We start from the raw sequence: 17281 nt of genomic DNA, 5'->3' as shown, positions 1-17281 counted from the left end.
GTGAGAAACTGAAAATTAAGTCTCTTCTCAACACAGGGAGGCACCCAGACCAGAGGGAAAATAGGTATGGAAATAAACTACAGGCGTCTGGCAGCATTATGATAGCTGCTCAATATTGCTGAGATAATACTAAAATAATTCAGTTATTCAGAGTTTTAATGCTCCTACAAGTTTCCTCTACTGCTGACCTACAAAAAAGAAATCCTTTTACTTCAATGCTAACAAATAAGATTTGCTCAGCCCACATATTCTGCATGAAACAGTAATACAAATCTAACATTTTAATACAATATGTATATTTAATATTAATTACATTTACATATTTAAATTATCCTACTACATTAACAATACTATTGATACAATATTTGGTAAAAACAACTAGCATGGTTAAGTCTTCAAATTTTGGTATTGTTTTCTACCAAGTGTAAAACAGAATAGAAAACAAGTTTCCTTGTGAAGAATAAAGTGTATTTTAACAGAAGCAGCCAAGACCTGCCGCAAAATACAGATCATTTATGCTGACATTTACACAAAACCTTGCAGTAATAAAAGGTACTGTCATTCACTATATTTACAAAAAACTGCCCAATAGTTGAGTTACCAATTGCACTATAGTAATTATTAAAAAAAACCCCACAACACAGCATCCTTGTCTTGTCCTTCAGAAATCAGAATTTGTCCATAAGTGACCTTGTTTAAACTGCATGTGCTAGAAAATATACAACTCTACAATATGAAGAGGTTAGAAAATTTGACTACTGTGGAAAAAAAAAATTTATTAGTCTATACAAGTCTTCTGAAACAAACCATTGGCTTTGAGACAATAATTCAAGTGAATACTCATTGCAATAGTATTTTTTCATACAGATATCAAGAAGCCCTATAGCTTCCCATTTAGTGTCTGTGACAGGAAGTTTTATTTCTGAACAAGTAGCCGCACAAAGCAGACATGTGATAGAGATCTTCACAGCCAGTGAGCTACAGTTTGAGATAAAGTTATATTACAAACATTTAAGAAAATTAGGCATCCATACTAGTGTGTGGCAAACTGATTCACAATGAAAGAACAAAGATGTCATTCAGACCCTTTGCCAATAATGAAGACTTTCTACAGCAAGTCTAGAGTAGACTGCATCATAAAAACCTAGAGTGCAAGAGTACCACAAATTTAGTATATAAATATCACAGGATTAAAACTCCAGTTAAGCCATCAACTGAAGTGATGATTAAAAAGAAAAAAGGGAATCCCCCAGCTTTGCAAAGGAAGCTGTCAAAGCATCTCTTCAAAAGGTGCTGATTACAAATTGGCACAGGCCATAGTTGGTTTTTAGACAGCTCTGCTGAAAGACAAAAATCTAGCAGATTTGTCTAAGAACTGTAGAATCTTGCTGTTTTTAATACCATAAAAAAAAGCCTTTACTGGAAGAGATGAAATGTAACATTTATAGCTCACACCGTTTCCAAGATCTGTGCACAATATATAGTTCTATAATTTCAAGAGTATTTAAAAATAAGACAAAGAGCAGACAATGCAGTAACGTGTTTGTTAGATGGATTTGTTTAGAATAGTTACATGATGAATGTATACAGTCGTAAAATTTTTAGTGCATTTGTTCTTGCACATTATTTATGCTACTTATAAAAACCTGAAATTGCAAATTGGGCATGCTTACCATAACATTTTCAAACTGGGAAAGCTGCAGAACATTTTTCCTACAAGTGTTCACTGCCATGATACAAAACAAATATGTGCAAACTGCAAGGTCCCTAAAAATAGCATTTAATGAATTTATGTACAGAAAGATGTCACTATCTGTTTAAATATGCAAAGAATAAGCTTCCCAAAGTTTATAACATAGAACAGTATCCACCACATGCTCCTCCTCCTCCATATCCTTCTTCCTTGTTTGATAACTTTACACCTCTGTTTTGGCTCTCACTCTCCCACAGTCCAGGAGTTTGAATGATTTTTTCAACAAGTTCTTCAAAGGCACACTGTACACCATCACATGTTTTTGCACTTGCCTCTGGAGAAGGGATGCAAGAAGTCAAGTGTTAGCATAGCTTCCAGTAACTTGTTTAGTATTTTTCTTGCAGTTAAGTCTCAACCTACAACCCAGACTTACAGCTTCTGCAATATATTCTTTAGTAACACAGCAGTGCCAAAATTAGCAGGTATGCAGATTTCTGTTCCCACATAAGGCAGCACCTCAAAACACTCTTAATAGAAGAGCTTCCAAGTTGAATGCCACTAGGCTATGGAGACAGCCATAGCCTAGCTTTATTTCACTATGGAAAGCACTTCAGTGAAAAGAAAGGATGGTTCTACTAACTTAAGATATCTGGTAAGCCTGGTTGCTGCTCTGTATTTCAGTTCCATACATTAGTCATAACTGCACTACCACCATACCATAAGAAGGAAGGATCCCTACTGTAGGATTCTGGGTCAGCCTCCATGATACAACTCATCTCCTAAAAGCAGTAAGGGATCTTGTTTCTTCTGCAGTTAGCAGAATTCTAGGTAATTTCACTCAGGTGCCTTTGGCTAAGCCCAAGAAATTTGCTCACAGGTTATATTATGAGACCAACAGATACTATCTGAAACTCTTCAATGCCACTAGGGCTTGCCCTGTTCTTCTACACAGCTATGCAGATACTTGCATATGTAGCATGCAGATATAATTATATATAGTTATAGTTTAATTCTCAGGTTTCTTTTCATCTTCCATGCACTTAGCTTGTGCCTCAACTTTGAACTATTTCCACATCTGACACTGTAGCCAGAAAGAAACACAACAAGGCACTAGACAAAGATATACCATTAGTCAGATGAGGGACATAAGTCTAAGTACAGGACATGTCAATGAACTGCTTTACTTTATAGGATGACTCCAGTACCATCCCTGCTGATCCTTAAACGAGACATGTAATAAACTTGTGCATAAAGAATCACTTCGCCACTCACTTTAATTTATCATTACAAGACTTTACATACAAGACCTAAGATGAGACCAACGTATTTGCTCCAGTCATGATTATGTCATCATTCAATCCCACCCACCATTTATAGGTTAATTCTATTCTTACCTATTTTTACAGCCCAGCTCTAATACAGATTTCTGTCAAGCACCAGCTCTTCTGCCATACTGAAAGCTGGCCACCAGTACCAGTACCTCTCATTTTGCTTCTGTTACTAATTTAGCAAGTCAGCTGAGAAAAGAAATCGGACAAAACCCCAAACCTAAGACAGGTTTTGTTAGACTACAATAGAGTCTGTATTCCACTCTTAATCCTCATGAATTTCAGTATACTCATCCACAGTTAGATTAGATATCTGGACATATTTAGGGACAGTTTTAAAAAAATGGGAATATCTATTATCTTTATACCTACTGCAGCTGAGAAATATCATTTGTTGGATTGTATGTATAAATACTATCAGTTCTACAGAATAGTACTTTTCATTATATAACAAAAGTCAAGCAAGATCCCTGCAAATATCTATAACATACCTATGAACAACATGGAATGTTTTCTTGCAAATTTGAGACCTTCATTTCTGTCAACTTCACGGTTTTCCTATAAGACATAGTATTAATATGCATTATTAACAAAATACGCCAACAGATCACTTACTGCAGTTGAATTCTGTTTACCTTATCAATCTTGTTTCCAACTAGCATTTTCACTATGTCATTCCTTGTGCAGTACGTTTCCAGTTCATTTAACCAGTTATCCAGCTTGACAAAAGTATCTCTTCTTGTGACATCATAAACTGAAAGATATTAGTAATATTATTTCCACAATGTTTTTTTCCAAGAAATACAGCTTATGTTACAAAAGAAGCAAAAGTTACAGCTTTTTGAATTAGAAAACTGAAGGAGTCCCAGGGATTCCAATTTACTCACTAGAGCAAGACAATAATTGGAAAGAGTTGAACATCCACCAGCTCAAGTCACTGATGGTTCAAGTGCAGAGCAACTCAAAGATTCAGTGACCTACTGTTCTCAGACTAATTTATCTTGAGACATCCTAGCTTACAGGCTAGAGACTATCATTCTCTAAAGAACTCTACACTTGCAGAGTCCTGATATAGGATATTTATTAATATAATTACACAAAAGACATGCAAAGAGGATGGCATGACCTTCTCCACTGAGTTAATTTGTGATAATTAAGACGTGTTTAACACCACTACTATGCCACTGATTTAGCTAAAAAAGTAAACTGATAACCAAATCCTCACAAACACCAGTGAACTACTGAATTTTTAGTATTTTAGTGTTTCAAACTACTTAGCATTTGTGTGGAATATAAGTAATAAGTCATGCTAGGAGCAGAAATGGCAGACACAAAGCAGATTGTTAAACCTAAAATCCACTACCCAGCAACTATCTAATAGCTACCATTTCAAGCTATCAAAGTATTTTTTCCTTCATTCTCACATCCCATGTGCAGACAGACATAAACAGTTGGTTTCAATCAAATCTATGGCTTGGCTTGCATGAACAACCTTATTTTCAGGAAGTTGTTTAACAAAGAAATAGAAGAAGATTATTAAATGAGAGCGCAAATCTCAACATCAGAACTTTCTACCTCCCAAGCAGCACTTCCTTACTTTTACAGCTTTCAACACTAAGTGGCAGGTCCAGTGCCAGCAACTAAGTGACTTGACAAGACATGCTTTGACAGCATCTTCCTATACCAGGAAGATAACACAACTCAGACTTGAGAAACAGTACATACAAAACAAAACCTACCAGGAAGTCTCATGACAGAGGTTATTCCAAGTTAAACAATTTAACTGGACACAATAACTTACCAAGAATCTCTCAGGTGAGATGCAACTTTAAAAAAGAAAGTTAAGTTTACTTCCCTGCTCTTACTTTAGTTAGCTCCTCACTTCTAACAATGGAGAAGCAGAACTTCAGAGCTCACTGCCTAGTTAACAGGATTCTAAAGATGAAAGAAAAGCAAAAGACTTCATTGTGAAGTTGCAATTATAGGGATTGGCCTGGGTTTCTCCCACACAGACTGATGCTTTTTATGCTCCCAGCCAGTCTTTTCTAAGTGATTCTGACTGTAACATCCCATCAGTATGGAGACACAAATAGCAAAAAAATCCCAGCCAGACTCCACAGTGTTTACATTAATTTCATTAGGAAAAATAGGGAGAAGAAAAACAGAAAGTTGTATACATATTGACACAAAAAGAATACACTGAGGAGAAGAGAAAAATCTTTGACTCTGAGCTTAGTGAGCACAGGCAAAACCCAATAAAATAAAGGACAGATTCCTGGCATCACAGGGACAGCTCCAAGCTATCCCTTCAAATAGCAGTAGCTTTTAATCTCATGCAAAAAAATCAGTGGTTCTCAGGTCAGCGAGACTGACTACTTGAGAAAGAGGTCATACATCAAATTCAAGATCCTTTAATATACAAGTTGTTCAACACAGGTACAGTGACTTTTAGTATTATTGTAGGGAGTGAGAGCACGCATGAAGAGCGAGCGCAAGTCCAGTGAAGGGCTACAAAGATGATTGGGGGACTGGAGCATCTCTCTTATGAGGAAAGGCTGAGAGAGCTGGGTCTCTTTAGCCTGGAAAAGAGAAGACACAGATGGGATCTCATCAATACTTATAAATATCTAAAGGGTGGATGTCTAGAGGATGGGGCCAGACTCTTTTCAGTGGTGTCCAGTGACAGGACAAGGGGCAACGAGCACAAACTGGAGAACAGGAAGTTTCATCTGAACGTGAGGAAAAACCTTCTTTAATCTGAAGGTGACCAAGCACTGAAACAGGCTGCCCAGAGAGGTTGTGGAGTCTCCTTCTCTGGAGATATTCAACACCCGCCTGGATGCGATCCTGCGTAACCTGCTCTAGGTGATCTTGCTTTAACAAGGGGTTGGACTAGATGATCTCCAGAGGTCCCTTCCAACACCTACCATTCTGTGATTATAGAAAGGTTATATGAGTTTGTATAACTCCAATGCATGAGAAAACCACAAACTTATTCAAAATAGCATGCAAAGCTATACTTACCTAGGATAACACCTTGTGCACCTCTATAGTAACTGGGTGTTAATGTCCTGAACCGCTCCTGACCTGCAGTATCCTAAAAAGCCATTCAGAAAGTTCCATTATTCAGAATTTGAGCAGAATCTAGTTTAGCTCTCAGGTATTCTGCTTCTAATGAACATACAAAATAAGATTCAAAGTATATTCAACTACCAGATTAACTGAGTTTATACCCTCCCCTGCTATTTTACTACACATTAACTTGGAGATTTTATGTAGTCTGTCCTGGGAAACACTTTTAAACTGTTATGTGTAGTAAATGACTGGACTATATAGCAATAAGATAGCCATTTCTGTGGAAGCATTTGTTCTGCAGCTAGTATGGCAGCAACCAGCAAGAAAGCAGCATAGCTGCAGTAGTAACTAAGATTTTGTAACAAGCATCAAAATCCCTGGCAACTAAACTAGTTCCCTCACTTCAATCACCTTGGTCCAATTAAATTTGATTCAGCATCAGGGTAAATGCATTTAACATGCTATGACAGAGCAGACCAGAAATAAGTCAGAGGTTTTTCTGTTTTTAAGTAAAGTTGAATTTACAGCCTCAAGTTTAAAGTGTCAACAGCTCTGCAAAAACCCAATTATTAGAATGCTGTTTTCTTATCAGAGATTAAGTTATAGTGCACACTCATTACAGACTATGCATAGAAGATTTAAGTAATTTCATCCAAGTCACCCTGGGTCAGAAGTGACACATGAAACGGTTCCTTGCCAAAGACCCTGAATAACTGAACTGGACTTCCAATATTCTACAAGTCACCTGGGCAACCCCACATATTTCAAACTGACTGTGTGTCATAATACACCTTTACAAGCTTTTCTTTTCCAGTTTACCTCAGAATTATTTCTTCATATTCACCAATATGAAAGAAGATAAACCCTTAGTCCTACGTAATATTTTCTATCCAATGATCACTCTTTTTCTGCTATCAGTCTGGTTTTCCTCTTATATGTCTATTTGTCTGTCAAGCTGTTGCAGTTATTTTCCTTGTCAAACCCATTTCTTTTAGTAATGATTACTGCTGTCACACTAAGAGATAAGTCCTCTGTTAGTCAAGATATGAAACACCCTGAAAGGAACATGAAATATATATTGCACTTCTGTTGCACTACTACTTCGCAAGGAAGTAAATATCAGGTATCTTGCTTATATAAGAAACAAGGTTTTATTCTTGCTTGCTACAAGAAGTCACAATTGGGTCTGAATATTCAAAAGGTGTTTTGAGTCACACAAGTGTGGAAGCTGGTTTGCAGAATGAAGAATGTTTTAAAAAAAGCTTGGAAGTACTTTTTCTTTCTTCAGTTGCTATGAATTCACAAGTTCTACTGTAGTTAAAAGTAGATGTTGAACACACTAAGGCTAAGATTACAAACACTGCCCTCTTTCAGCTGCATCTGCTACAAATAACACTGACCTTTAGCCTAGAAAAATCTTTGTATGAGGGCTATGAAACTTTTAGGCTAAAAATTGGTTTGAGAGGTAACATTTGAGCATAGATTAAGCATGCAACAATAATTCTTAATCTATTAATACACTACTAGATTTTCCCAAAATGTTCAGGATAAGTAGTGCACCCTTATAAAACCTGTCAAGTACAGACAAGAACGATATATACAGGGAAGTCTCAGATTAGTGAGGGCTAACTCTTTAGAAGATAAACAATGAAATACTCACTAAAAAAAAAATAGGAATGGCCACATTCACTGTTTTAAGTCCAATTGATTTAGTACCATTTTATTTTTCCTTTTCTCTACTCCTATCCCAACCAGACCTGGAATCAGTGCTGCAGAAGCAGCTCATAGGCAACAGAATTGCCCCTATTGTCCCACAGTTCATTCCACCTTCTGAATTGTTCAGTATTAACCTCCCACTCCTCCAAATCACCTTCATATTAAATAGAAAAGGATTCTATACAAACTGTACATTATACAAGCCATCACTATGCCTAGAGCAAAGCAATACATTAAGAACTTCAGAAAGACTTACCCATATTGCCAGTTTAGCTTTGTTTCCATCAACTGAAATAGTTTTTACCTTGAAGTCCACACCTAGAGAAGGAAAAATATTTTAGTTCTTCAAACATACTACAGCTATTTTTGAAAAAGAAAGAAGAAAAAAGCAAACTCAGAAAACAAGTTGTGTTTTGACAGAAGCAGGAAGAGTAAGTTTCATTAGCTATTTGTGAACCTTGCACAAAACTCAAAGTTTTGTTGCTGACAGACTTTTGCAAAAGCCTAAGGGCCTTTTAAGCCACTGACTCAAAATATTTTATGGAAATAAGGCAAATACTACATTTCGTGTATTAAAGCACATATTCCAGGACAAATATTCGAGTTTGTAATTTAAATGTATTAACTTTCTATTCTACTACTCATACACGTTTTCTCCTTGAATATGTCCCCAATCTTGAGAACTTTCAAAATAAAGAAGGAAGCTGCATTCTGGTAGCTATTTGCTGTTTCCCCATCTCAAACAATCTGACCAAGTACCATCAAGGTGATCATGCAGAAGTAAACCAATATAGACACTCATCTACTATGAGTAGATGAGATCGCTATCCTATGAAAAATAATGTTAGACAACAGTAATTCCTCTAATAAACACGTCAAATAAGCTTCGCATGATTTGAACATACTGGAATCCCTGTAAGAGACGAACTAGCAGCCTAACACTTGCCCAAGGACAAGCTGCACGAAACTCAAGCAAAGGAGGACAAGATGTTAATGACTGTGCAAATTTAAAGGATATAGCAACACACATCAATTTGAAAGGCTGAGTACAGTTATGATCCATTTTGCTGTAATTTATTCCTTAGGTTACCAATAGCAAGTAACTGGAAGTATGTTTCAATTATTTTGGAGTGACTCTCACTGCCCACCAGGCAGCAGCTGTGAAATGAAGTAGTAGCATGGAAAGTTGATACCTTTGTATGAACAACTTTGAAGTGTAACACCAAGCTTTTTGCACTTTGACTTAAAATGGTAGTCATCATACTTGCTACAAGAATTTCTGTTTTAACTATGGTAACACAAAACGTTTAAGTAGGGCCTCATGATAAGTGTGCTGCACTTATATTCCCAAGGCCATGCAGACTACAAACAAGTGCAAACAGCTGGCAAAATACATTCAACTTAGAGTCACAGAAGATAGGATGCTTAAGAAATTGCATGTTGCAAGATGTACTTCTTCGCTGCAACTGAGGTTTGAAATAGCTTTACTTAAAGAAACACACACAATTTTTATGCCACTGTTTCACAGCTTCAGCTCGCTAGTGTTCCCTGAAGTATCAAGTGATTTTCAGACTACATTCTGCACTGGAAGTTCATACTCTATTTCAAGCAAAATTTTGGCAAAGTACATTAACTTTTGCTGTAACTGAACAGAACTCCATTTTTTCAGGGACTAAGACTCTTAGTCCCTAACTCAGTAATATAACGCTCCATGCCACACATAAGGATGGTACATTATTCTAGAGTTATGTTCACAGAAAAGAACAGTCACTATTAACTTTGATTTAAACACCAGTTCTTAGAATTGTATCTAGTTCATAGAAGACTAGCAAGTTTACTCAAATTGATCCTAAAGAATATACTGTCCTGCCATTTTTCAGCACTTGGCAGTAATCTAAAAGGATTAATAGAATATCTTCTTCCGCTGTAATTGCATTATTTCCTTCCCTAAACTGTAAGGGTCACCATTGCTCAGCCAGGACATCCTCCAACAGCTCACAGTGCATTCTTTTATCCATTAGTCTGACATCAAAACCTGTTAACTGTAGATATTACAAGTCTATCATATACTTAACATAACGAATCAAAAGTATGTCACAGCAGTTTCAAGAAAGCTCCCCCTCCACCCACTTCGGGCAAATGTATTAGGTATATTTTGAAGTATCCTTCTCCCATTGAGTAAACAGATTCAGTATCTTGTGCCTGCAGTTCTGCAATTTTCATCGAATAGAAAGTGCATATACACCTTTATGTTAGCCTTGCTGTGGCTTAAAATTAAAAGCTAATGCTTTAAAATCTGCATGAACAGTGCAAGTAAATTAAGAAACTAAAACAGTGAATAAACCCCATGTGTTATAGACTGATTACTGAAAGGCAAAGAGTATGAAAGTAAACTGATTGCACACAAAAATATGTCCTTTACAGTGATCAAAACACGGCAAATATAATTCTAGTAAACCAAGGAGCTCAACATATACAAAAGCCAGTTAAAAAGAAATCTTTTAAATAAGTAGGTTTTTTATTATCAATCTGCCATAGAAGAGGACAAGTAGAAAAAAATGCAGGGCCCAAAAAACTTTTGTTAAATTGAACAAACATGGTACTTATGTTCCCTAAATACTGCCATGAAATACAGACATGTTTGTGTGACATGTCAGTTTCTGAGTTTAAGAGTGATGTTTCTACCCTTGATAACAGAAAGTTGACAGTGCTTTTCATCACCATACCTTGGAAGGCAGCCAGAAGACAACACAACACTAATAGACTGTACTCCTGTGTGTTGACACCTACCACCTCAGCCAAATGGACTCAGCACTACACACTAACATACTACCGATTTACAGTCTCCAAGGAATAGCTCTGTCACCTTCATATTATTTGTGTTGTACGTAACTGACAAGTTGGACAGCTTGGAGTTGCACTACAAGTGCAAGGAAGGCTAAGAAGTTGAGACATCAGATCCATGCAATGCAATACTTTACTCCACTTACGAAACAGGGACTGCACTGAACACTTATCTAGAATATGTCATACAAAGAGCAAGCAAGTCAAGACCAGCACAAGCAGTAAAGACAACAGAAAATACTGAGGTATATATAGTCTGATAAGATCCACATGATGAAGCCCGGTGTACGAGTTAGCCTCCACAGAACACAAGGAGGACAGGCGATCTGCTAGGTCGAACAAAACATGGTTAATCCAACTGAAGCTACTGAAGTCAAAATATTTGCCCAAGGCATCTTATTCTTCTGAGGATTTTTACAAAATTCTGAAGGAAAAAAAAACACCCAAAACAATAGCACAAAAAGAAATCCACATCGCAATTCAAAGTGTTTCAGCATTTCACCACCTTGGAAGTACCTGAATTTGGAATCTGTATTCATGCAGCAGGAAACAGTTATCTCTAAGAACTCACTCCAAGTACTTTATCAACATGAACAACAAATCCTGCCCTGAATTTAAAGCTGACGTGTTGCTCCTTAGCAATACACTCACCAGAAAAATGGCAATGCCACAGCCTAGTATTTTAAAAGAAAACAAGTAAGAACATCCAGATTCTGTTTCCCTTCCAGTTGGGCGGGGGAGAATTTGCTATCCCATATGAGTGCTCCACACATCACACTAAAGGACTTTCACAGTTGGGGGTCACAGTAGCTCTACTACACAATAGGACTACAAACATCTGCTAGAGGGGCCTAACAGCTAGGATGATCTAGGCCAGCATTTACTCGGTCTCTAGAAACTTCCTTTTCCTGCCAAATGATCATGTTCATTCCAGATTAGTGTATTTGTTTCAGAACTCAAACTCTATTTGAAGTAATGCTCACATTAAGTACTCTTCCTCCTTTTCCACATCAGAAACGGAGCAGGGTAGGACCTGCCAGTAGATCCTACTACTGATAAGGTAGGATCTGCCAGTAGTAAACCTTGAGTTGTTGCTATTTAACAACCAACAATTAGCTACCACACACGCTGTTGTGCATTTTGACAAATACCAAAGAACTTCAGGAAATAATTCCTTAGTTTCTCAAATAGTGCACTGATGTCAGTTTTTGACATTGGTAAAGAGTATTATGTATGAACAGCAGAATGAACACCCCCCTCCCCCATTAAGAAAAAAAGCGCCCCGCAAAAACACCCAATAAAAGATGCCCACACCAAGACCAAACTAGTCTATTGGTATCCAAAATACCATAAAGGTATTCTGCACTGACTTCCTGGCCCACATGGTTGACATACCAAGAAAGTAACATGATTTGAAGTATATACAGTGCCAAAACTATCTAGATTAGAATACAAGATTGCCACCTTCATTCCTGTTTCCTACCTCCCTCTACTTCCTCATGAACTGAGGTAGGGCTACTCGCACAAGTTCATTTATTATGAGCAATGAAATGAACAAAAATAGGCCATATCCCTTTCCTCAGCTGCTCAGTGCTTTACATGAAACAGTATTCCTGTATCCTATTAACATTAATGAAAATTAGATCAATTTATTGACTTCTTAACCAATGAGACAGAGCTGGCTTTGTTTAGCTGAACTAAAAAAATTTGATACAAGTCCTTAGCCAGAACTCTTCCTACAGAGAAAGTAAAAAACACAATTGAAATGCATTGTGTGGAAAATTAATCTCTGTTTTCTATTACTTCAGTTATTAATTTGGTACAGAGCTGCATCACATTCTTATAAGGTTCATTTTGCTTCCTTTGACAACCATCTACATAGTATATCCAGCATTCTTGGTCACTCTGCTCCAGCACAACTGACTTCACTGCTGGTAGGTATCATACCAACATAGCAATAATACATCACTGCTTTTTTTCCCCAGCAGCTCTAGATTCTTGGCTTTCTTCCATTTTTCTCAAGAGTCTAGCTGCCAAGGAACAGATTACTAAGTAGGAGAGAAAAAGCCACATTGTAATTTCCACCCTACAGAGGAAAAGCAGAAGCCACACAGAGCCCAGTACTCTCTAGCATTGTCAGAAATTGCAATAGCTCACAACCCCTACTAAAGAGGATCTTAAGTCTTCCTAAGATAGCTACCAAGTATCATATTACATAGAACACAAGTTCTGACAAGCAATATTACTATTCAAACAAATTGACAGCTATCTTGTACAGATAAATTGGTAGGAGACATAACAGTAGTTCGTAAATTTCCATTTTAGCCTGAAACACTGGCAAAGAGTGAACTGCAGGTTGTTTCACTAGAACTTCTCACTGCCCATACCTATGGCTTCCATCCTCATGGTGAAGAGTGACATTCCCATCTGTTTTCCTAGCCAAGTATATATTCTTGCATAAAGAGGACAACTACAGACCAGTACAGTGAATGCTCTACACCAATAAGTGCTGCATGCTAAAACTGTGTCCACATCATTCTTTCCTTACAGAGAAGCAGACATGTCTGAGCTTCACTACCGGTTAGGCAAGTCTGAACAAACTACAATTTTGTACTGAAGTTGGTATAAATTTTTCTAAGGTAGCATCAGCACATACATACCAATTGTTGCTGCAAGTTCCGGGTCAAATGTATCATCTGTAAACCGCAGCAGAAGGCTGATAGGGAGGGAAAAAAATAAGAGTTACTATTATTGCAGCATATTTGTAGCTTGCCAGAAGCCTATAAATTACAAGTCTGAAAGTAACAGCAAGATCACATAGCTAAATAAAAAACACATCTCATTTTTCTATAATTTCTTTCCTACAGAAAAACAAAGGAACACAAAAATAATACAGTAAACTTGTTCTGCTAGAACCGCCCAGGCCTCTTCTCTGCATCTATTACAAAGTATGTCTCTCTGAAAACAAAGTACCACACAAGTTGTCAAATCGGTTGCCTAACAATCACATGGTCTGCTTCTAGAAGTGTTTTACTTTATCTTATTCTATTTTTGTTCTCCCAGAATTCAGTACAAAAGTATGATTTTTGTTTGTTTGTTTCATATTGCCTCACACAGTATTTCTGTAAGCTTGATAAGAAAATTCCAAGTCAGCTTTTCACCCCAGAAATAACTCCTGGAACTGGACACACAGCAGAACAATAAGGACCTCACCTATCAGAAATAAAGATGCAGAAGTTTAAGAGTAGAATTAGGCCACCATTAGTTTACGATTTTGTATCTTTTTGTATCTAAGGACTCACACACACACTATTTTCCCTGATCCTGATGGATATGTTTGCTACCAACAGAAGAACAGCTACCCAGCACATCACACTTTAGTAAAAGGGTCCCTCAAGGAAGTGCCCAGAATGCCACTGTACTTGTGCCAAATGTAAATATTTTGGAAAAAGACAAAGATTGTTAGCATACAGTTTTTAAAATCACCAGTCTTATGCATCTGTGGCAAGTGTATATTACCATGTGGCAGACAGCTGTTTGCTATGACTGACAGCTTCTATTCATTTCCAGGCTAGAGAAACAAAACAAAGCCCTATTTATTTTTTGGTCTTTCCCCCCACCCCGGTTTTTTTCCTCCTCTTTTTGCATGTGAATTTAGCAGCCAAGTCCTTTTAAGTATTTGGACACAGTCCTGCATTGACAGAAAAGCAACTACTGAAATTCCTTTACTTCAATAAGGATGGGTGACAATTTCAAAGTTAACTATAGATCGACCTTTTTTTTTTCCCTTACTCCAGAACGCCAAAAACAAATGGTAGCTTTATTTACCAAAGAATAATTAAAAAAAACCAAACCAAAACTGATAGTACATAGGATTTACTGGTACTTTCAGATGGTTGTATCAGGATGCTATTTAAGAGTAGCTATTTTTAGTTACAATCAAAACTAGTTTCACTCAGACAAAATATGGAAATCTCATACTGCCACTAGAATAAAAACATCAGTTTACAAGTGTTGAGTGCTAAGCCCAGCCAACTTCCACTTTCCCCACCTTTCTTTCATATGCAAATATCCTTTTCTACAAAGTACATCACACTCACAGGAACCAGGTTTAAGACAGAATTTGGTTCAGAAGTCAGGACTCCAACCACTTACTACACCATGCTAATACAAGTTTACCATCTGACCCTTCCTAATCGAGTAATAAGTAAGTGACACAAATTCAGGAACAGTTCAATATTAAGTTCCTGTACCCGAACAACTGTAGTGTTATCATTTCATAGCAATGTTATTTCCTCTTCATAAAGTCTCTTTTAACAACTTTTCTGATGTGAAGAAATAAGTATAAGTAGGTATACAAAACCATTGTATATACTATCTGTCTCAGGAAAAATTCTTCCATATGGCCACATATAAAAGAGATGACCTCAACTAAAAGACATTTGCTCAGATCTTGTCTGTCACCAGAGGCCTACTGTACTAGATTATCAATTCAGTAACTAACTCAAAGGAGTGACTACCAGATTTTTAACAAATAAGTTGTGGGGTTTTTGTAATTAGCAACTTATATATTATTTAGTCATGGTAGAAGCCTTAGATTACCGCCATAAAAACATCAAATCTGACTAGTGTGCTACATTCCCAGATGCCCTCCTACATTTATATCCCACTTCCTTAAGATCTATGGCACTAACAAAAAAAAAGTTAAAGAAAAAAATACTAAAAGACAAAAAAGGTAGCTTAGACAAAAGCCATAAAAAGGGCAGGGGATTGAAGGAGGGAAAAAATCAACCTCAAAGTACCTGAGACAGTGTAATTAGTCAGCAGAACAATCAGTGGTAGATCTACTTCACTGCCTACATTATATGCCTCAGTTTCCCCCCCTAGACCCCGTGCTGGGTCACTTGTGACTCTACATGTACATATTATGGACCAGATTAACCCTGAAGTGCTACGGAGATGTGCAAGCGCACCCATCTTCACACGACACAAGGCTGCAGAGGACACAGGGAGGACCAGATCCCCCTGGCCAGGCCGGCAGAGCTCTGCTTCGTCTCAGGTTCCAACTGGGTCAGGCAGACACCGGCTCTCCCCCCTCCCTGCCGCGGGGCCGGCGGCTGGGGGAGGGCTGTGGAATAGGCAAGCAGCCCCGAGCAGGGGCAGCCCCCCACCTGCAGGAGGGCTGGCCGAGAAGGGGCGACGAAGGTCCCCCCGCGGGGCCTAGCCCTCCTCAGGGCAGGCCGCGCTCAGACCGGGCGGCCGCTGAGGCAGAGGTGGGGTTGTCCAACGCGGCACCGCGGGAGACTAGGCCGGGCCCGACCGGTGCCCTGCGTCGTGACAGGAGAGGCTGGGGGGAGGCGGGCGCCCCCTCACCTGGACTTGCCGACGCCGCTCTCGCCGATGATGAGGATCTTCAGGGTAGTGAGCACGTCCTCGTCCATCCCGTCAGCGCCCGGCCCAGCCCAACCCAACCCGACCCGACCCCGACCGACACTCCCTACGCAGGCTGCAGCAGCACCGCCTGCGCCTGCGCGCCTGCCGCCCCTTTTCACTCGCCCCCTCGCCGCCGGCCCCGCGCATGCGCCTCGGGCGCCTCAGGTGTGCCAGCGGATAGGGGAGAGGGAGACAATCGGCCCCGCCCCTGCAGGTAGCGCATGCGCAGAGGGACGGGAGCGAGCCGCCCGCTGTTTGTTTACACCCCGTACAGTTGGTAGGCGCCTGCGCACTGGGACTTGTCCGTGAGCGCGTGCGCGGCAGGGCGGGAACCTGTGAGGGGCCGGGGCTGAGGGGGCACCGCCCTGCCCCGCCCCGCCGCGCCCCGCCTTGTCCTGCCCTGCCTTGTCCTGCCCTGCCCTGCCCCGCTCCGTCGGTTGGTAAATCCGGTCCTGTCCAGCGTTTCCGGGGGGTGGGGGGATTGCTGTTGAGTTTTCAGTATCTGTTGGCGTTACGAATCAGGATCGGTGGAGAAAAGAAACTGGATGAAATTTTGGAGGGAAAAGAGAAGGCCTGAGCCGCACAATGGTGGCTAGCCAGCTTCCTGTGCCGAAGCTGAGCGAGCAGCCACCGCTAGAGGTGAAGAATAGCTGGTCAGAAACCCACCACCAAAAAAATGGGCTCATTTGATCACAAGCCCCTCTATGTCCAACAGTGTAGGCCAGTTGATACGTGATGCTGTGTACTTTTCTGCAAGCAGAATTCTCCATCCTCCATGAAAGCCCTAAGTAATCCTCTAAAACTGATTCCAGTGAGAAAGCCTCTTACAACCAATTTGGCTAACCTGCTATTATGGTTCATGACCTACCTCAGACCATGTGTAAGCAAGTGCAACCCTTCTGAAATTAATTAGGCGCATGTCTGATGCGGGTCTGAAATTGTCCCTGGTCTGTGCTATATATTTCTTGGGCCAGCTAGGCAGCCTCTGTTCATGTCCAAAGGCTGCCTTGGTAGCACGTGCGAATGGCCTTGGGCTCCTCTGTGGTCACATGGAATGCAAGAGATCGAGCCATGTCAGCAGTTTGCACAAGGCAGGTGTACTTGTGAGACTTGTGAGGTGGTTTTTGTCAGAATGCTGGCTCCAGAGAGCACAGTTCTAGCAGAGCCCTGGTTTTGCTGGGCAGTTGCCTTC

The 17281-nt window shown here is 39.5% G+C and overlaps 1 protein-coding gene across 1 annotated transcript; it reads right to left on the bottom strand.

Annotated features, from left to right (window-relative positions):
• Nucleotides 1-446: 446 nt before the first annotated feature.
• On the bottom strand, nucleotides 447-16329 carry RAB18 (RAB18, member RAS oncogene family). Its single transcript, XM_054816564.1, has 7 exons — nucleotides 16030-16329; nucleotides 13317-13372; nucleotides 8069-8130; nucleotides 6046-6118; nucleotides 3657-3775; nucleotides 3513-3579; nucleotides 447-2027 (listed from the first exon to the last, which is right to left on the bottom strand). Exons 1-7 carry the CDS (start codon nucleotides 16095-16097, stop codon nucleotides 1849-1851), a joined length of 624 nt encoding a protein of 207 aa, XP_054672539.1. The 5' UTR covers nucleotides 16098-16329; the 3' UTR covers nucleotides 447-1848.
• Between the last annotated feature and the right edge of the window lie 952 nt (nucleotides 16330-17281).

The sequence above is a fragment of the Grus americana genome, chromosome 2 (assembly GCF_028858705.1).
Source record: "Grus americana isolate bGruAme1 chromosome 2, bGruAme1.mat, whole genome shotgun sequence".
NCBI classification, from domain to species: domain Eukaryota; kingdom Metazoa; phylum Chordata; class Aves; order Gruiformes; family Gruidae; genus Grus; species Grus americana.
This window is presented reverse-complemented; position numbering and strand designations above follow the sequence as displayed.